At 62.1% G+C, this 20,479-nt stretch overlaps 1 protein-coding gene across 1 annotated transcript in view; it reads left to right on the top strand.

Annotated features, from left to right (window-relative positions):
* Nucleotides 1–1,854: 1,854 nt before the first annotated feature.
* Nucleotides 1,855–20,479, top strand: part of NIBAN2 (niban apoptosis regulator 2) — a 30,042-nt gene continuing 11,417 nt past the window's right edge. The window contains exons 1-4 of the mRNA XM_066201052.1: nt 1,855–1,964; nt 15,381–15,511; nt 18,722–18,850; nt 19,632–19,737. Of these exons, the coding sequence (XP_066057149.1) occupies nt 1,910–1,964; nt 15,381–15,511; nt 18,722–18,850; nt 19,632–19,737 (421 nt within the window). The 5' untranslated portion in view covers nt 1,855–1,909. The remainder of the gene's footprint in view (nt 1,965–15,380; nt 15,512–18,721; nt 18,851–19,631; nt 19,738–20,479) is intronic.

The following is a 20,479-nucleotide window of genomic DNA, read 5'->3' as shown; positions in this document are numbered from 1 at the left end:
TTTCAATTTGAAAGGGGTGGATGCATTTTCATCGCCTCTTAAATACCATCACCCCACTAAGACAGAATTGCAAATTAATTCACAGCCAGACTCCTCGAGGATCAGCACTGGGGAAAGTGTTTGGAAGCCTCCAGTGGAACGATTTTCTATTGGAAACGAGATTTTGCTGCAGATAAATTTCCCACGAGAATCCCTTGATACCAGCAGCATTTTGGCCAGGCAAACAAACCGCAACCAAGCCCCGTGCTAAGGGTAAAGTCTTCTTATGGGGCATCTCAGGGGGGAAAAAAAAAAAGGCGAAATATTCCAGATTTGGAATTATTTCCCCGTCGAAATGAGGCGGAGGGGTGAGAACAGATGGAAAAGGCTGATGCACTGCGGGCATTCCTGCGGGGACAGGGTGCTGGGACAAACGCAGGTGGCATCTGGGTCCTGATGTTTTTTTGGCCGCGTGGGGAGTGTTCGGCTTGGGCAGAGCTTGGCACGGGCGCACCCGCATCCCTGCCCAAAAAGGAGGATTCTTGGCTCCGGGGTGGCATCCCCCTGGCACGGCGAGGGGACAGGAGCCGCCGGTGTCCCCCGGGGTGGTGGCAGCGCCGCAGGGCAGGGCTGGGGAGGGGTGTGCGCATCCTGCCGCCCCCTGCCCAGCCCCGCGGCGGCCAAGGGCGGCTATTTCAGGAGGATAAACAGGATGCCTCGTCCCCAGCCTGGCCACTTCCAACCCTCCCTCCCACCGCTCCCGGGTAAACAAGTTCAGCCCAGGAAAAGCCTCCTGGAGCCGTTTCCACGCTGGCTGCCCCACACCGAGCCAGGCTTCGCCCAGCCCCAGCTTCCAGAGCCCTGGGAGCATCCAGGGACCCAGAGCACGATCCCAAGGCGTGCATCCACCTCGGCAGCGGCACCCCGGAGCCGCCCTGCAGCTGGGAACAGCTTGAACTTTCTGGTCACGCCACCACGTCCTCCTTCCTCCTCCTCCTCCTCTTCCTCCCTCGGTCACACCCCGAGCTGCTGGCGGTGCCCGGGCTCTGGGAATGACGGCGGCGAGGCCTTTCCTCCCTGCGGATCGTGCCCGGGCAGCGCCGCAGGATCCTGCGAGGGCTGTTTCCGCCTGTTGCGCTTGGGAAAGGAGCGGCAGCAAGAGGAAGGAGGAGCTTTTCCACCGCTTCCTCCAGCTCCGCGCCTCCAGCTGCTTCCTCCCCGCCTGAGTCCGAGGAGACTTGGCAGGATCGCTGGCACGTTCCCGGTTTTAGTGTCCCACTCCGAGTGTGCCCTCCTGCTCCCCGGCTCACCCGGGAGATGCCAGCCCCCATCCCGGCACAGTTCCCGCTCCAGAACCTGTGGCTGGGGCGGGTTTGAAATCAACTCCAGCGCTCCCATCCCGTTCTCCCAGGGGCTGGGGAGGGCCAGGGGCCCCTCGCTGTGCCCGCTGCCCGCCGCCTCCCACGCCCGCTCTCGGTTTGGCACCAAGGTCAAGGCTGCGGGGTGTGGGCGCAGGTAGGACGGAGCCCGGGTGTTGCAATGCCGGGGCTGGGACAGCGCGGTGCCAGCACGGAGCCGGTTTTCCCGGTGGGATCGCGGGGGATACACCGGGCACTGCCCAGCTGGGGGGGGCACGGCCCCCTCCTCCATCCTGCCCATCCCCCCCCCCCCCGGCAATTAGCGCGGCTAATTACCCGGCGGGGGGACACTCGCAGCCTCTCCCCGAGGCCGGGGGCGGCGGGCGGGACGCGGGGCGGTGCGGGAGGAGTGGCCGGGGGGGCCCGTGGGGCGCCGCGCTGCCGGGCCGCCCCGAGCGCTGCCTTCCTCCTTCTCCTCCTCCTCCTCCTCCTCCTTCTCCTCCTCCTTCTCCCTCTTCCCTCCTCCTCCCGCCGCTCCTCCCGCCGCCCGGCCCGGCCCGGCTCCGCTCGCCATGGGAGATGTGGTCTCCACGCACCTGGACGAGGGTCGCCGCCAGCACATCGCGGGTGAGCCCCCGGCGCGCCTCCCGCTCCGCTCATCCCCCCGGGATCTCCCCATCCCTCCCTCAATCCCTCTGGGAACCCCCCCGCTCTGTCTTCCCGGGACCCCCACGCCTGCTCTTCGCCTCTCTCAGGCTCTTTAAACTTTGGAATTTTTAGTTTCCCCGTGGTTTTGCCTGGGCACAGCTCGGGGGCGGGGGGGTACCGAGGTGCCCCTGTGCCTCCCAAATGAAAGGCTGGGTTGTGTCGGAGGTGTTTGTGTTGGCGGGGGGGCTCGGGGACCCCTCGGGCTGCGGGGAGGGGAGTTGTGCTCCGGGGCATGCTGGAAGCCGGCTCCAGCGCAGGGACAGCGCTGTCAGCACGGGGACTGCCGTGCTGGCCGGCACATGAGCCTCATCCCCTTCACAGTGCTGGCAGATCCATAGGAACCCCCCCTCGAAGGTTCTGGGGCGGAGGGAAGGACTGGCTGCAGCCCCGGCTGCCTCCAGGCGGGACACAGCAGTGCCCCCGCCAGCACCCGGGGGTGACAATGTGGTCATTGAGAGCCCGTCTGTCCCAGCGCCTCGCCCCTGGCACTGGATGTCTGGCCGGAGCTGCCTGGGAACGCGGGGTGACGGCTCTGCACAGGCACGGAGCGTGTGAAGCCGTGCCTGGGAGGCTCAGGGCGGCTAATTGGGGGCTGTGGTGACACGCCTGACCCCTCTAAGTGGGGTCACTCTCCGTGACGGGGCTGGGCTCCCCCCGAGCCACTTTGCGTCACTCGTGATGCGGGCTCTGGGCTCCCCGGGGCTTCTGAGCGGGCAGGACGTGACCTCCGAGCCCTGCCGTGCCCCAGCTTTGGATTCAGCTCCCCAGGCAGGCAAAACCTCGTCCTCCAGCGGGAGAAGCCACCCCCGCAGCAGCGGAGCCGCACCTGGGCGGGTGTCACAGCCGAGGGTGGCTTCGTGCTGGACCTTGTGCGTCCCGCCGGCAGCTCAAGGGCTGCGGAGCGCCGATGGTTTGGAGGTGACTCCGCCGTATCACTGCTCTGTCGCGGCCATAAAGCCACGGGGAGTGGCTCTGAAGTCCTTTTGTCCCCGAGGGCTCTGGTGGAAAAGCTGCTGCCGGCAGAGCAGCGCTGGAGCTGCCGTGGGGCTGGCACAGGGACGCGGTGTCTCGCCGTGCGGCCAATCCGCCCTGCCAGGCCCCATCCTGGCAGGAATGCTTACGTGGTATGCAGCTCAGCAGGACGCCGGCAGGTTTCTGAGCTTTGAAGGAGAGTTTGGAACTCGCTCTGGGGTTTTCATCTTGCATTCGTTAAAGCTCAGCCCGGCTGATCCGCGAGGCTGCACCGGGTCGGGGCTGCCTGTGGCGTGTTTGGATCCAAAGCACATCCCGAATTTCTCTGTGGCTTGCTGGTTGTCTGTGCACGGATAGCTCCCTGTGCAAGCCCCTGTGATCCTAATCCTGAAGAATAACAAGGAGAAGCCTGGCTGCGTTTCCTGTGCAGGAATCTGTCTCTGCTGGGTCAGGGTGTTTGCAAGGTCAGGCTGGATGTTTGCACCGTGGCAGGGACTGAGCTGTTACCCCAGGGTGGGATTTAACCCCTGTAGAGGGCTTTTCATGGGAAAAAAAAAAATCATGGGAAAAATATTTCATGAGGAAAAAAAAGATTCCTCTGGAACAGGATTATGGAGACTGGGCTGGGACCTGTCCCGTGCCGTGCTGGGGTGACCAGGGGAACCACACACCTGTACTGGGACACCTCCCTGGAGAGACTGGGGCAAACTGGGTTCCTGGAACACCTCTCTGCTCCTGCCAGGGCTCCCGGCTGGCTGAGGAGCCCCCGGAGCTGGGAGGGGCTGGAACCCAACAGGCAAGGCACGACTTGCTGTCAGGCATGCAAAGCAACGTGGCGGGGAAAACTCCGGGTTTTCCTGCCTAGCTCGGCCTGTTCGCCGCTGCTGCTGCCCCAGGAGAGATCCAGCCCTCCTCCAAGCAGCTTTTCCCAGTTGTCCCCCCAAATTGGGGGGGTTTGGATTTGCTGCCCAGGCCACCATGAGCTCTGGTAGCTGGAGGGACAGGAGCTCTTTGTGCTTGGCAGGTTGCAGCCCCTTAGAGCAGCAGAGCTGCTGGGAAGAGCCTGGCCCAGAGCTGTGCCCCTCCCGGGAACGGGAAAAAGGCAGGAGGGAGGTGGGAAGAGTCCTGCCGTGCCCACAGTGCCCAGGCTGGTCCATGCCCTGTCCCAGCCCATTCGGTGGTGGCTGTGTGAGGCTCATGCCAATGTCACTCAGAAGTCACGAGCACACACGTGTGACTTGGGTGGCTCAGGACCAGGGTCCTTCCTCCCACTGGTGGGGCTGGAGGGCTGCAGGCAGTCCCACAGGCAGCTCCCTGCCAGCGCTGGGGATGCTGGGGCTGTCGCGTGTGATGCACAGCTGCTGGCAGAGCTGCCTGCAGCTCCTGCATTCCGTTCTACAGGGTCTCTGAGACTGGTGCTCCCTCTGCCACCCTGCTTGGGACATCTTCCTGCCTGAGTCATCCCGTTTGTTTGTCAACACCCTTCAGCTGCTCTCCTCCTCCTCCTCCTCTTCCTCCCAGATGTGGGTTGGGAGTTGCTTCCAAGCTGTTTTGTGGGCTGGAGCAGGGGCTGGCTCATTCTCCTTGTGCAAGGATGCCCAGCGTGGGCACCATCACCTGGGCACAGGAGGGTGGCAGGGATGGGGTCTCCTGGGAAGCCAGGATGTCACTGGGTGCCCTGGAGCTTTACACAGTGTCCTCTCATGCCCAGGGCAATGGGTGCTCTCAGCAAGGCACTGGATGAAGCTCTTCCCTCATGCTGGAATCACTCCTTCCCTGCAGCATCCCGTGGAGCCCTTCTGGGGGCTGAGGTGATGCTGGGGCTGTCAGGGCTCTCAGGTGTGATCCATGGCTGGCAGGAGCTGGCTGGCTCTGGGTGGAGCTGTTGGTCCTGAGCCCAGAGGTGCCAGCACCCAGGGGTGCAGCAGGAGCTCCTGGGTGCCATCCTGGGTGGGTGGCAGAGCCCAGGGGTGCAGCCGGAGTTGGTGGATGTCTCCAGAGGGATGTGCAGGTGGGTGGCAGCACAGGGAGGGTCCCTGGGAGCTCACACCTTACCCTGGCATCTCCGGGGAGTCGCCAGCCCGTTAATTACGGAGTGAAGCAGCTGCTAATTTCGGGGTAGGACTTCCACAGGCACCAGCCCACGCAGAGGTGACACCGAGCCTCATCCCTGGGGCCGGGCCGGCAGCCTCCCTGCTCCAACGAGCCTTTGTGGGGCATCGGCGTCTGCAAATCCCTGATCCCAGCAAGCTGGGATGGGATGGGATGGGATGGGACGGGACGGGATGGGGATGGGATGCAGAGCTCCAGAGGTGCCTGGCAAACGCCAGAAGGCACCAGGCTGCTGGCAGCGGGAGCAGGTTCTCTGTGGCTTCCCTAAGCGTGACACTCATTTCCCAGCCTTTGCCGCAGCTCAGCTCCAGCCGGCGTGGGAGGTGGAGGCTGCCGGGCTCTGGGGTTGGTCTTGAGGCTGCAGCCCTCACCCTGCCCCGGGGGCAGCCGTGCAGGGAGGCTCCGAGGGCTCGGCGCTGCAGCCAGGAGTGGTTTCTCCCAACGAAATGTGTGTCTTTCATCGCCAAATAAATAACTCCCCTGGCATGTCAGGGCTCCCTGCCAGCGGCGAGGGCTGGTCCTGGCAAGCCGGGGCTTTACCTGCAGCCGTCGTGTCGGGGCACGGGGCTGGCTCCCAGCCAGCGTGTTGGGGCAGGGGACACGGTTCTGGTGGCCTCCCCACCTGGGCGGGCCGTGGCAGCCCTCCGGCCGTGCTCAGCCCCGGGGCACTGCCTGCCTTCCCTCGGGGAGGGCTTTCCCGGCCTCCCCCAGCCAGGGTTTAGCCAAAAGCCTCGGCTGCAGCGAGCTGGGACACGCAGGGAGGGGATCCCTGCTCCGCCTGGGAGCAGCAGGGCTGGGACAGGAGGAGCAGAGCTCAGAGCTCTCCCCGAGCCAGCCCTGGGAGAGGAAAGCTCCCCCAGCCCAGGACACCTCCACGGCAGTATCAGACACCCCGAAAGCCTTGCAGGGACACAGCCAGGAGCTGGGATTTCCCAGGCCTTTGCCTCCTCCCCTCCCCAAATCACTGCAGGGCCTGACTCGGGGCTCAGAGGGGCTCGGTTTGGCACAGCCCTTGTCAGCTCCAGCCCACCCTCCCGGGAGTGGCAGGCTCCTGTGAGCTTTCCAGCAGGAAGCAGGGCTGGAGGGACCCAGGGATGTTTATCCACGGGCACTTGATGGGATGAGGTGTGAAGGCAGGTGAGGAGAAGCTCTTCAGGACCTGCTGTGCCCCTGCAGGACCCAGCTCTGCTCCCACCACCCACACTGTGGGGGATGTCACCTCCTCCTGGGGCTGCAGCCCCCAAAGCCCATCTGGTGAGGTGCCCAAGCAGGGGCTCTGTCCCCTCCCCAGCCCCTGGCTGGCCTTGGAGCCTTGTCCCGTGCCTGGCTGTGCCTGCAGTGGCTCCATGGAGAGCCCAGTGCCGGGGCCAGGAGGGCAGGAAGGGGCAGAGCAGAGCGGCTCGGCGCTTCCTCCCAGTCTCTTGGACCGGCGGGGGAGGAAGGAATAAAACTCCACCTTTTCCCCCTTTTCAAAGGGAAAGAGCAGCGACATTTGACACAGCTCTGGTAGAGCACAGTGCCCTTCTCCGTGCCTTCCTGCCCTTTGCCATGCCCTCCTGCCCTTCTCTGTCCCCTTCTGCCCTTCCCTGGCAGGGATCTCTCTGGGGGATTCCTCTTGGGAACTCAGACCCGTTCCCTAGGGGAGTCCCCGATGGGACGTTCCCACACAGCAGCATGGATGGGACACTGCCCTGGAGGTGACACAGGGCCTGGGGCAGGATCTCATCCATCTCCCACTGTGCTGGTGGTTCCTGGGGCACAGGACACTTGTCCTGGCTTCCCTTCTTCTGCCAGCTCTGCTCAGCCCCTTGAGAGGTTTTCCTGCATGAAGGGATGTGCCCAAAGCTGTGGTGAGCCAGCTCCCGGACCCCAAAATTGTGGTGGTTCAGCATCCCGAGGGGAGGAGCTGGACACAGGACCCTCCTCAGCAGCAGGGGAGGGAGGGAGAGAGAGAGGGAGCTCCAGGACAGGCTCCAGGACAGGTTCAGGTCTGTTTTCTTCAAATCCCTCTTGACTGGGTTGTTTTTTACAGCTGCACATACAAATCTTTGTTTGGTGTCCTGCCCCGGGGCTGGATTGGGTTTCCCACTGGCACTGACCAGCTTGGCACAGGGACAATGTGCCAGGTTCAGCTCCTCTCCCTGGGCTGGGCATGAGGGGACACAAGGGACACAAGGGGAGCAGCTGCTGGGACATCCCTGGGCAAGGATCACCCACCCCAGCTGCCCCCGGCAGGGGAGACAGCCAAGTTTGCTGTGTCCCCTTTGCCATGGGGACTTCAGCTCCCTGTCCCCGTCTCCCAGAGGCTGCAGGATGTGGCTGCCCGTGCCCAGCATGGCGGGATTGCGCCATTCCCGAGGGATGCAATGCTGCCCGGCCGGTGCTGGGGGATGAGCCGGGCCTTATCTGGGCAGGGCCGCTGCTGGGTCCCACCCTGCTGTGGGGACAGCCAGAGGGGTGGCAGCTCCTCTCCACCCTGCCCACGTGCTGGTGGCACCCAGGGGGACAAGGGACGTGTGGGGTGATGTGGTTGCAGCCAGGATGAGGGCAGTGAGTGCTGGTCTAGCTCAGGGTTTGGGGTTGGTGTTTGCTCGAGTCAAGCCTCCCTACAGGGATGCTCCATCCTCCCACAGCCACCTGGGTGTCCATGGGACATATCCTGACAGTGCTGGGAGTGCAATCACCTCTGCTGGTGGCCTGAACCTGGTCAGGTGGCACTCCGGGCTGGGGTGGCTTTGAGCCAGCTGTGAGGACACCTGTGCCCCATGGCTTTGGAGCATTGCCCCAGAAGCTGCTCCAAGGGGAAAGGGGGCTCGCAGGTTGGATGTGGGCAGGGATCTCCTCCTCCCCGTCCCTCGGAGGCCGTTTGGGCAGCGAGGCTCGGGGCGGGCAGCTCGGCGCGGCCCCGAGAGCCGCAGGAAGGCCCCGCTGCTGTTTGTTATTCACAGGCACATTCCTCGCACGCAGCAGCCCCGCACTGCCCCGTTCCCAGGGAGCAGCGGGACACCGGCATCCACGCCACGGGAAAACACCCGCCGGCACGTAGCCGGCCGCTAATCCCTGTCCTGCCGGGCTGGAGGTGACCCCGAGCCTCGGCAAGGGGCTGGCGCGGGGGGCTGAGCGCGGCTCACGGCGGGGATCGCGGAGCGGCAGCAGCGCTGTCTAAAGGAGCAGCAGAAAGGTGTCCAAAGCTCGCCTGACAGTGGTTTTCTCAGTGTTTTTCAGCTGTTCGGAGGCTGAGGAGCTGCTGCGGAACGTGCTGCTCCATTTTCAGCCCCGCGGATGCCGTGGTTGGCTGCAGAGCCTGGCGGGGCCACGGGAGTCCTGGCAGGGCCACGGATGTCCTGGCAGGGCCACGGGTGTCCTGCCAGGTTGGGTTGGGCTGGGAGGGGCAGCAGCGAGGTGCTGGGAGATGGGCTGGGCGCTCCAGGGTGGGCACAGAGCCCCGGGGGCACCGCCGGGGTCCCAGCTGGCCGCGGGGACAGCGCAGGGTGCCGGGGACACCTCCGGGAGAGCCGTGTCCCCGGCGGGTGCCCCAGCCCTGCGCTGGCACCACGGGCGCTTCTGACTCATCCGGGGGCAGAGCCCGGCACGGCACAGGCACGGCCAGAGAGGATCAACCGGTTCAGGCCTGGCCCCAGCTGGTTTCTCCGGCGAGGCTCCGCTGCCTCATCCCTTCCTGCAGCCCACCCTTCCCACCGCGGCTGAGTCACCGGGCAGCCGGCTGCTGCCTGGGGGAGGCACCATGTGCTCCCTTCCCACCCCCGCCGCCTTCATGAGTTGGTTCCGGGCAATATTTTCAATTCTGCAAATATTTTGGAGCGGTGCTGGAGCCCGGCTGTGCCCCTGTGCTGCCGGGTCCCTGGGGCTGAGCAGTGCCTGGGGTCAGAGCAGCCTGTGCTCCCCCCTGGTTCCAGTCAAACTCAACCCCAATCCTGACGGCAGGAACACCCCGGGCTGGCCTTGGGTGGGTTTGTGTGAACGGTGCATTTAGGCTCAAGGAGGTCAGAGGGGAAACTCTCCCAGTTTTTGCTCTCCCAGCTTTGCTTTCCCTGCTCCAGGCTCTCCTGGTTTCTGTGAGAGGGGAAATAACAGAGAGCAGCTGGGTCAGCCCCTGGGTTTTGCTGTTCTCAAAAGCTCCTCCAGCCCCTTCCCTGTGGCAGTGCCCCCGGGGGAGGAACTGGTGCCCAACTTCCCCCAGCGCTGGCAGCTCCTGGATGCTGGGCCGGGCTGAGTCAGGCCCCTGTGAAGGAGTTTGTGTTTCTGGGTGGAAATGAGCTCACATTCAAATTCCCGAAACCCTAAACTGCCGGCTGGGGCTTAACCCTTTGGGTGCCCCCGTTGGCTCTGCAGGGTTCCTGTGCCCCGTGGACGGTGGCACTGTCCCTTGTGCTGGCTGTCACCACAGTGCCACTGCTCAGCCTGCCCGGAGCCATCTCCTGCTGTCAGCCTTTCCCAGATTCCTGCTGGGATCAGCCTGGGATGAGCCAGGACAGCCCATGGCCACGGGTCCTGCTCAGGGCTTGTCCCTGTCAGTGCCACCGTGCTGGTTGTCCCTGTCAGTGCCACTGGTCTGGGGCTGCTGGGAGCCTGTGCTCCCCCCAGCCACCCGCCCCCACTCACTAATCATTTACGGGCTAAATTAGTAATTAACTCCTCCCCCAGCAGCCTTGGCAAACTGGCCAGGCCAGCACTGGCTGCCCACGGGTCACCTGTCCCACCGTGTCACAGGCCACCACCCCCACGGCACAAAGGGACTGTCACCAGGGCAGGGACCCCCAGCAAAGGGCCGTGAGGACGTGTCCCCCCCGTGCGTGCCCCTGCAGGCACATCCCTGTCCTCACCCCCTGGCTGAGCTGGCAGGGGGACACGGGACACGGCGTGGGGCTGGCCTGAGCCCGGCTGTCCCACAGGGCTGGGACAGGAGCCAGCCCAGCCCTGGCCCCCCCAGCCCGGGGGTTCTGCTTCAGTGAGCTGGTCTGGCCTTTTGGTTTTTCTGAATTCTTTCTGGAGCAAGAGGAAAATTCCCTGCCTGGGGTGAGGCATCCCTGCGGCATCCACAGGGGTTTGGGCACCCTGCTCCAGCCCCTGCTGTCATTCCACTCCTGGGGCAGTGGAAGGTGTCCCTGCCTGTGGCAGGAGTTGGAATGGGATGAGCTTTGAGGTCCCTTCCAACCCAAACCAATTGATTATTCCATGATTCCATGATCCTGCATCATCCCAGGGGCCTTCTGCCGAGGGCTGAGATTCCAAAGGCACCGCAGCCCCCGGCCAGATGTGAAGGGCAGTGGACACATGAGGGCTGTGGGTGCCAGACGGGATGTGGGCTTGGAGGAAGATGCAGAGGACTGTTCCCACAGGGATTTGCCAGCTGCTGGCCTCCAGCCCCTCCCAGGGGCTGTGTGAGCACACGGGTGTGGGTGTGCATCCTGGGGAAGAGCAGGGCCTGTGGAGACCTCAGAGCCCCCCCAGTGTCTGAAGGGGCCACGAGGAAGCCAGAGAAGGACTTTCATCAGGAATTGCAGTGACAGGACAAGGGGCAATGACTTCAAACTGAAAGAAGGGAAATTAGGTGAGATTGGGAAGGAATTCCCTCCTGGGAGGGTGGTCAAGCCCTGGCACAGGGTGCCCAGAGAAGCTGTGGCTGCCCCTGGATCCCTGGCAGTGCCCAAGGCCAGGTTGGATGGCGCTTGGAGAGACCTGGGACAGTGGGAGGTGTAGCAGGGCGTGGCACTCGATGAGCTGTACAGTCCTTCCAACCCAAACCATTCCCCGTTGATGGTGTGCCTGTGCTGCTGCAGCCCCTCAGCCCCACAGCTCTGGTCCCACTGCCTTTGGGAGCAGCTCCCCAGTGGCCAAACCCTGGGGACACACCTGGGCTGAGCCATGTCCCTGTCCCCATCAGGCTCTGTCCCACCAGGGACATGCAGTGTCCCCTGACACCCCTGTAGGTCCTGTAGGTGTGTTGAGCTGAGCAAGAACAAGGAGGAGGAAGAAGGACAAGGAAATTTTGGAGCAAACCTGTGCAGGACTGACCTCCCTGCGGCTGGATCTGCTGACTGGGCTGCCCACAGCCTGGGCTATTTACAGCAGCACTCCCCTTTTCACATGATCTCAAGGGCAAGGAGGAAAATGAGCTCCGGACACACACACTGGTGCTGGAAAGGCTCTCCGTGAGCCTGGGGCTCTGGGATGGGTTCCTGGAGCTCTGCTCTTCCCACTGTGCTGAAACAACCTCCAGGCAGCAAATGCAGCAGCTGCAGGGAAGGGCAAGGTCAAGGTCAAGGTGATCAGGGCTCTGCATCAGAGCTGCAGCTCATGGGGGGATTTTTCCACACCTGTCAGAGCTGGGGCTTGCTCTGGTTTATGGGAGGTCTGGATCAGAGCCTTGGGATGTGTCTGTGTTGGAGAGAGCCCAGAGGAGGCCTTGGAGCTGCTCCCAGGGCTGGAGCCCCTCTGCCCTGGAGCCAGGCTGGGAGAGCTGGGGGTGCTCACCTGGAGAGGAGAAGCTCCAGGGAGAGCTCAGAACCCCTGCCAGGGCCTAAAGGGACTCCAGGAGAGCTGGAGAGGGACTGGGACAGGGGATGGAGGGACAGGACAGAGGGAATGGCTTCCCACTGCCAGAGGGCAGGGCTGGATGGGAGATTGGGCAGGAATTGTTCCCTGGCAGGGTGGGCAGGCCCTGACACAGGGTGCCCAGAGCAGCTGTGGCTGCCCCTGGATCCCTGGAAGTGCCCAAGGCCAGGCTGGACATTGGGGTTGGAGCAGCCTGGGACAGTGGGAGGGGATGGAAGGAGATGATGTTTAAGGTCCCTTCCATCCCTGACCAATCCATGATTCCGTGTGTGGGGCTGATTACGCTGCTGGAGATGCTTCCAAGGGCAGGACACAGCCAGCCCAGGCTGCTGGACCAGCTGGGACAGCTTGCCTTTGGAATCCTGAAGGCAGAATCCACCACCTGCCCTGGCTCAGAGGGGCCAAGAGCCAGCCAGGGCTGTGCTGGCCGGGCCGTGACCTCTGAGCCTTCGAGGGCTGCACCTGCCCTCGGGGCACGGACTGCTGCAGGGCCGTGCCCCGGCCGTGGCCCTGCCTGTCACCCTGGGCTCGGTGACAGCTCTGGTGGCCCGGCAGGTCAGGGGGATGGGCAGGAGGAGCCTCCTCTGCCGGCTGGTTTCAGCCACAGGAGCCTCGGGCTCTGCGGTCCTGGGGCGTCACCCGGGACAAGGACAAACCCATGGTGTGTCCCCGTGTCCTTGCAGGGCCGCCCGCCCTGCTGTGCCCCCAGCACAGGCTGGCTGGGCGATGCCAGCAGCGCCCCGGGGAGCTGGCAGGGAGCTGCTGTGGCCTGGCTGAACCCTCTCCTCGCTGCCAGCATCCCGCCCAGCCCCACGGCCAGCCCGGCCCAGGGTTTGGGTGCCCAGAGCCCTCTCTGTGCCCTCTGCGCTGTGCAGCCCCTTTATCCCCGTCCCGCTGGAGCCACCGCGTGCTCCTGAGTCACGGGGAGGCAGGAGGGAGCTGGAGGCTGGGGACAGAGGAGCTCTGTGACCAGAGGTGCTGGCACAGACATCCCGCTGAGCCAGGCGTCCATGCTCCTGGAGCCCCACGGCAGCTTCCCCCTGCCAGGAGCCAGCGGGACGTGCCAGACCTGCGCCAGCCCCGCCACCCCTCGGGGTGTGCCAGGGCCGGGGGTGGCAGGGGAGGGTGGGGTGCCGCGCAGAGCGGGCCCACAGCAAACACGGGGACGGGGAAAGGGCTCTGCGGGGCTGGCCGGGGACACCCGGCCCTGGGAGGGCCCCGGGGGGCTCCTGTTTGCCAGAGAGCTTTGTGGGTGTCCGAGCACACACCCGGGATGCTGTTGGCTCTGGGAGACCCTTCCCTCCTTTGCCATGGCAGAGGGGCTCCGCTGAGGGGTCTGAGGACAGGTGACAATCTAGGGGGCTGTGACAATCTAGGGGGCTGTGACAATCTGGGGGCTGTGACAATCTGGGGGCTGTGGCAATTTAGGTAGGGGCTGTGACAATCTAGGGGCTCTGTCCCCTGTCCCTGGATGTGCAGCCAAAGCTGCTGATGGAGGGACGGCCACTCGTGGGTGGCTTTGCTCGTGGAGCTGGAGCACAGAGTACTCTCTCCAGCCCTCAGTGCTCCGTTGTGCTGGCAGGGAATGCTCTCCACAGCCCCCCAGCAACTCGGGGAGGATTTGTCAGCCTGGTGAAGGAGGCAGTGGGCGGCTGAGGCAGTTCCTGAGTGTGACACATCAGCCCTGCAAGGGTGTTCCGGATATGAGGGGTCAGGACACCCTGTGGCATCAGCAGCGTGGGCTTCCCACCCTCAGCTCAGGCACAGCCCAGCACTAACACACCCCTCCTGTGTCACCTCCTGATCCCCAGAGGTCCATGTCCCTCTTGCTCCCCTGGGCTTGCCACCAGGGCCACCAGGCAGGGAGCATCAGTGGCCCCCAGCATCCCCTCAGCAGCCCGGAGACTCCTGCTGAGCCTGGGGACATTTAGTCACCTCCGATGTTTGACTGCAAGTCTCGTTCCATCCTCTGCAAATAATTGACTTTTGCTTTTCCATTGACTTAAACCCTCCTAATTGGCCCTGCTGTTAATCAGGGAAGAATGAGTGACTAAGCCGTCTCGCCTGCCCGGGGACTGGGGGCTCCTTTTTTTCCCATGGACTGAAAGGAAATGAAACCTCAAAACGCCCTTTTAAATCTCAGCTGTCTGCATGGCTGCCCAGAGCCCTGGCCAAAATCACACAGCTCGGGAGACGGCAATTGCAACAGAGGTGCTGCGTGGACGCCAGGAGAGCAGGCCAAAATCCAGCCTGAGGAATTGCAGTGCTGGGATGTGCCGGGGCGTCTCATCCTCTGCTGTGAAGTCGTTAAAATCCGGGGGATTTGCACAGCGTGGTGCTGGGCTGCAGTTTGCTCCCGTGGCTGGCAGTGCTGGCACCTCCTCCGGGATGGGTTTGTCCCTCCTCGGGCAGCATTTTCCTCTGGAGCTGCTCATCCCGTGGGGATTTGCAGCACCCTGCAGCAAAGCTGCTCCTTGTGCTGCCTTGGCTGCCAGCACAGCTCCGGGCCGGCTCCTGCTAGAGATTTTGGCTCCTGCTGGAGGTTTTGGCTCCTGCTGGAGGTTTTGGCTGCTGCCAGGCTGTGCCAAGGCGTTGTGGGGGCTGTTTTGTCTGGGTTCATGCCCCCAGCATCATGCTGGCTCCGGCACTGGGATGCAGAGCCAGGACCCGTCCTCCCCGCGCCCATCTGAGCCGGCGCTCTGGCGAAGCCTGAGCTGTCAGAAATTGTTGGAGGAGACTCAAATTCTTCATTTTTCACAGGCTCTGGGGCAAAGTTGACTGGGGAGTTCAAAGTCGAGGCCCCGTGTGCCAAAAGCAGCTCGGGGGGGGGGGGGGGGGGGGGGAGTTGTTTCTCCAGCCTTGGGATGCTTGAGGATGGAGTTTTGGTGTGGGAGTCCCGTGCGGGGTGTGGAGCAGGGGTGGGGAGGGTGCTGGGTGGGTCAGGGTGTCCCAGGGGCTCCTCTGGCCACTCTGGGGCTGGAAAAGCCCCGTCCCTGCTGCTGGGGGTGGGTTTGCAATGTGCCCCCACGCCATGCGTCAAGGGGCGGCCTGTGGGATGGAGGGGATCTCCTCCAGTCCGGGGGGGTCCCTGGCAGCTCAGGCTCTCCCAGCACCTTGGACTCATCCCAGACTGGAGTTTGGGGTCCTGGTGGGGGTCCCTGCCTTACATGGGTGAGTGTGGGGGGTCCAGGCTGTCCATTCCCCTCACCCCAACCCTAATCCCAACCCTGCTGCATCACGAGCTGCAGGGCTGGGAGCCCCTTTGTGGGATGGTCCTTGTGGGGGCACGGTGGGCTCAGGGGGGTGTCAGCGATGTCTGGGCTGGGGAACGGGCGGCTGCCCCCAGTCTCAGCCAGCTGAGGTGGCCAGAGCAGGGCCAGGAGCTGCTCAAGGCACAGGAAGCCTCGGCACCGCCGGAATCAGCTCAATGTCAGGAATTTCCTGCCGGGGAGAGGAATCCATGAAATTAATGTGAAAGGCTAAAAAAAAAAAAGAGATCATCCTGACCCTGAATTAGGCTCTGGGCTGGACGGGGAGGGCTGAAGGCAGCGGGCTCTGCACCAAGGGCTGTTCCAGCAGGCAGGAGGGTGATAGGGGAGGGGTCTGGTGGGTTCTGAGGGGTTTTAGACCCCAAACCCAGCCCGTGGCTGACATGGCTGTGCTGTCCCGTTGCAGAGAAGACGGGGAAGGTGCTGGGCGAGTTCTGCCGGTGCTACAAGGAGCAGTTTGGAGTAGCTCTCTTCAACAGCGTCCGCTATGAGATCGAGGGCGCCGGGGGCCCGCAGCCCCAGCTGCTCCACCGCAAGGTAAGGGCTCCACGCCCACATCCGTGTCCTTCCCAGAGGCCGGGCACATCCCCTGGCCCTGTCCCAGCCCGCTGGGTGGAATGTGGCCCTGTGCTCCTGGTCCAGCCCGTGCCTGGGGCGTTGTGCACTCTGGTGCTCCCTGGGATGGTTTTATTTCCCACCCAGCAGGGTCAGGCTGGCTTTGGGTGTCCGTGCTCCATGCCAGGAGTTCATGGACCCCTCAGTGCCCAGAGAGCCCTGAGCAGATGTCCTCCTGCTCCTGGGTGTGAGTGATGCTCCCCACCTGGGCAAACCCCTAGGGAGGAATAGGAAACCCCTGGCAGGTGTCCCTGACCCCAGAGGTGGCTCCAAGTCTGATCTGCAGCAGCCACGTGTCTCCTGCCTGGCTAAAGGGATGGCATTTGTGGCTTCTGTGGGGGATCCTGCCTTCCCCTCCCTCCTTCCCTCCTCCAAGGGCAGCTGCACCTCAGGTGGGGCTGCTCACAAGCTGACGTGGCTTGGGGACCTCCCTGGGATGGTTTTCTTGGGGTCCTGCCCGGCCAGGTTGGTGGAGCTGCTGTCCTTGAAAGCAGGAGGAGATGTGATTGCACATGGCCACAGGCTCCTGCTTTTGTCCGGGGATTAAAGGGGTGGCTCTGCTCAGGAATCTGGGAAATGCCTCCCTGAGCTCACCCTCAAGCCCTGGGTGCTCACAGGGTTGTGTCCCTGATCCACCCATGAAGGTGACACCGTGCCCAGGCACCAGGATGTGCCCCATCTCCTGGGGACCTGCCTGGGCACTGGGTGTGCTAGGAAAAATAAAGGAGTGGAGGTTCCTGGGGAGGAGCCCGGTGTCCTCAGCACCCTTGGGTTCCTTGGATGCCTTCAGCCCCCCCGGGAGGTGCCTCCATCCCCAGGCTGGTTGCTTCATCAAAAAGCTCCAGCAAGCAGCCCAGGAATGTCTGAGGGACAGCAGCGAGGTCAGGAGGTCAGGGACACTGCAAGTCTTGGAAAAACCCCTGTGGGTAAATAGGAATTTCTCCTGCTCAGTGTCCTGTCTGCCCCTCTCAAGGTCCTGGCAGTGCCACTGGGATGTCCCAGGACTCCAGACACCCCAACAGTGAGGGATGAGCATCTCCAGCTGCACTTTGTGCTCCCCAAACATGCCCCAAAAAGTTGTGGGTGGCACGAGGATGGAAGGTGTCATCCTGCCCAGCCTCAGCTGGGATGTGGCATTGGGATTTTTAAATGTTCAGTGTTTATTCCCCTGGTTTTGGGAGCTCTGTGGTGCTCGGAGCAGTGACACCATGGGTGACACTGGTGTCCCTGCTGGGCAGAGGGGGACAGCAGGGATGGGGGGTGAAGGATGATTCAGGCACCTGAAACTCCAGCAAGACACAACAGCAATGAGAATATGGAATAAACACATCTGCCTTTGGACTCTCCAACAATCCAGAGCTCCTGAAAAATCATCCCTGACCTCCTCTGTCCCCCGGCCCTGTGACAGGGATTGGGGCAGCCCAGGGGCTCCCTGGCCCCTCCGTGCCCAGCCCCACAGTCTGGCACACACCTGCCTGTCCCAAATATTTGCTGGAGCTGGGAGGAGCCCCCGGGGTGCCTCCCTGGGGTGGGGAGGGTGTGTGAGGAGGGCACAGCTCTACCATGCTGGCTCTCTGGAGTCCCCAGAGCTGTGTCAGGCCTCAGCCAGGATTTTATTCCATCAGCAGCCGGTCTGTCCAGCTGTCTGCCCTGGGCAGAGGTTCTGGAGCCGGTTCAGGAGGGCTCACTCCCCTTGGATGAGTCGCTGGTGGGGACTCCCCGGAGCTGGCACCTCCTTTCTGTCCCCATCCCTGCTGGTGGCCTTGGGGTTCGGCTTCTCATTCCTCCTGCTGGCCCCCAGCCCCGCAGGGCTGCCTTTGGGCTTTCTTCTCCTCTTCCAAAGGCTTTGGGAAGCAGTGAGGAGCAGTGAGGAGCAGCCAAGCTGCTGTCAGACCTCCCCCAGCCCAAGGAGGTGTGTGGTCGGGGCTTGGGGAAGGCAGAGGGGTTCCTGTGAGCCAGGAGAAGGGCAGAGCAGGGAGAAGAGTAGGAAAAGCTCCTCCAGAAGGGTCCTGCTGCTGGAGCGGGGTGGGATCCAGGCCCTGGCTGGTCCCTCCTGGTGGCCACCGTGGTGGAGAGTGGGTGGCCTCGGCAGCAGAGGCGGCTGCCGCACGCTCCAGCCCTCACGAGAGCTCTCAACTCTTGTTTATGTTCCTGGGACCATAAAAATTCCTGGGACAATTCTTGGCTCCCTCAGGCTGGCTGTGTTTGGGATGGTGTAAACGCTGCTGGCCAAAAGGTGCTGGAGAGCCGGGGAGGGGCTGCAGGGCCCAGGGGAACGGGCTGTCCTTGGCCTGTCCCTGCCATGGAATCATGGAATGGAATCATGGAATGGTTTGGGTGGGAAGGGACCTTAAAATCATCCAGTGCCACCCCCTGCCATGGGCAGGGTCACCTCCCACTGTCCCAGGCTGCTCCCAGCCCTGTCCAGCCTGGCCTTGGACACTGCCAGGGATCCAGGGCAGGATCCCACAGCTTCTCTGGGCACCCTGTGCCAGGGCCTGCCCACCCTCCCAGGGAACAATTCCTGCCCAAAATCCACTCAAAATCTCTCCTAGTTTAAAAACGCTGTCACTGGTCCCAGTGAAGTCCAGAACATCTGGTGCTGGGCTCTGTGGGGTGGCTTCTTGCTTTTCCTCTGCCCTGTCCCATCTGGAGACCCTGCTGGGTAGGGCTTGGCTCCTGCCACCTGCAGATGGCCCTGGCAGGACCTTCTGGCAGCAGTGCCACACATCCAGGGAAATTTCCAAGCCAGGGCAACTGCAGTAGCTGGGGCTGGGAAGAGCAGCTGGAGAGCTGTGCTCCAACCTCCCACACGGCCAGGGGAGCTGGTGCGGCTCAGCTGAGCTCAGTGTGTCCCAGGGGGCACATGCCACGGGCAGAGGTGTCACCAGAGGTGTCACCAGAGGTGCCACTCCTCTGAGCTTTTCCAGGGCTGTGCCTGTGGTGCCCCTCAAAGTCACACCAAATTTTGGTGCACCAGTTCAGGCACCGAAATTTGCCACGCTGTGGGAGGAGATCAGTGAGGACCCCCAGAGAAGAAACACCCCCCAGACCACCATGGACGGACCTCTCTGAGGTCCCCAGGGCAGAGCTGTCCCCTCCCTGACCCCTGTGCCTGTCCCTTCCCTGCAGGTTCCACTGGAGGACCACGTCATCTACTCAGGCAACATCTTCCAGTACATCGAGGAGAACAAGAAGTGGAGGAACCGTTTCTGCGTGGTGCCACACAACTACGGGCTGGTCCTCTACGAGAACAAAGTGGTGAGGACAATCCCCCTTCTCCCATCTCCAGTGGGGTCATTCCCTTGGGGACACCCTGTCTGTGGTGTCCTTATCTTCTTTTCTGCCTGTTAGAGCCGGGATTAATGCACAGGAATCGCAGTGTTCGTGTTTGGACTCGGTGTTTATTCTTATCTCTAGCACAGTCTCACAAATCGTGAGCTCCAGCAAGGTGGAAGCACCTCTAACTCTTTCCAAGGATTTTAAGAGCTAATTACCCAATAATGAGATGACACCTATATTATTTATACTTTTAACCCAGTAATTGACCACCCAAGGTCCACAATGCAGACCCTTTCACCCAATGAGAAAAAAAACACCCAAACCCGTGAAGAAGAAGAGCTTAGCCAACACCCAATATCCTCCATATTTCCTTACACAATATGCAACCACCAGCTCTCCACACAGCAGGAGGAGAAAGAAGGCAAACAACAATAAAGTTTGAAAGAGGAGCATTCCCGCAAGACAAAAATTTACAAAACACGAACATTTAGTTCCATGCTATCCTGTTACAGGATGTCATTTCAAATAATAATGCAAAAAGAAATCTCAACATGGCATCAACACAGATAATGGCCATGCCAGTAAGACTGAGTCACAAAATACAAATCCCACGTGGATACCACTGACACACGATATAATTAAAAACCTACAACAAGCACTTGAAGAAAGTAGCTTGGGTTATATATATAAAATACCTAAATACCTAAATCCTGAGTTTCCAGGGTTTCAACACCTGTCCATGCCCCTTTCTCCTGCTCAGGCCTATGAGAAGGAGCTGCCGCCCCGGGTGCTGGTCAACAGTGCTGGCTACAAGGTCCTCACCTCCGTGGAGCAGTACCTGGAGCTGGTCAACAACAGCCTGCCTGGTGAGGGGACCTTTGGGTGCTGCTGGGGGACCTTTGGGTGGGTTTGGGGGGTGTCATCCCTGAGGGCCTTCAGAACAGGGTGATTTGGGGGTCTTGCATCCCTGGGAACCTTCTGGAAAAGGTGGGTTTGGGGTGCAGCATCCTTAAAGACCTTCTGGAAGGGGTAGGTTTGGGTGTAGCATCCCTGGGAACCTACTGGAAAGGGTGAGTTTGGGGTGTAGCATCCCTGGGATGCTGGAAGGGATCATTTTGGGGTGGAGAATCCCTGAGGGCCTTCTGGAAAAAGTGGGGTTTGGGCATAGCATCCTCGAAGACCTTCAGGAACGGAGGGTTTTTTTGGGATAGAGTATCCCTGGGCACCTTTGGGAAGTGGTAGTTTGGGGTAGTGGGGTTGTGGGGAAGGTGAACAGCCCCATTCCCACAGTGGGGTGTGGGGTCTCCGCTGCTCAGGTCCTGCCACAGTCACCAAGGAGGGAGGGAGGGAGGGAGTGAAGGAAGGAAGGAAGGAAGGAAGGAAGGAAGGAAGGAAGGAAGGAAGGAAGGAAGGAAGGAAGGAAGGAAGGCAGGAAGGAAAGAAGATGTGTCCCTGGCACCATGAGAAACACATGATTTTTAATTACTTTTAATTTCACTTTTCAATTTTCATTCTGATCTCCTCTTTGGAAAAATGAGGCTCTTTTTTGTGGTTTTGGGTTTTTTTTTTAACAACTCCCAGCAAGGGCCATGGGACGGAGCTGAAGGG

Source organism: Chamaea fasciata, unplaced genomic scaffold, assembly GCF_029207755.1.
Source record: "Chamaea fasciata isolate MVZ Bird 193981 ecotype frontalis unplaced genomic scaffold, bChaFas1.0.hap1 SCAF_20, whole genome shotgun sequence".
Taxonomy (NCBI): Eukaryota; Metazoa; Chordata; class Aves; order Passeriformes; family Sylviidae; genus Chamaea; species Chamaea fasciata.
Note: the sequence above shows the minus strand (reverse complement) of the source record. Positions and strands in the feature narration are given on the sequence as shown.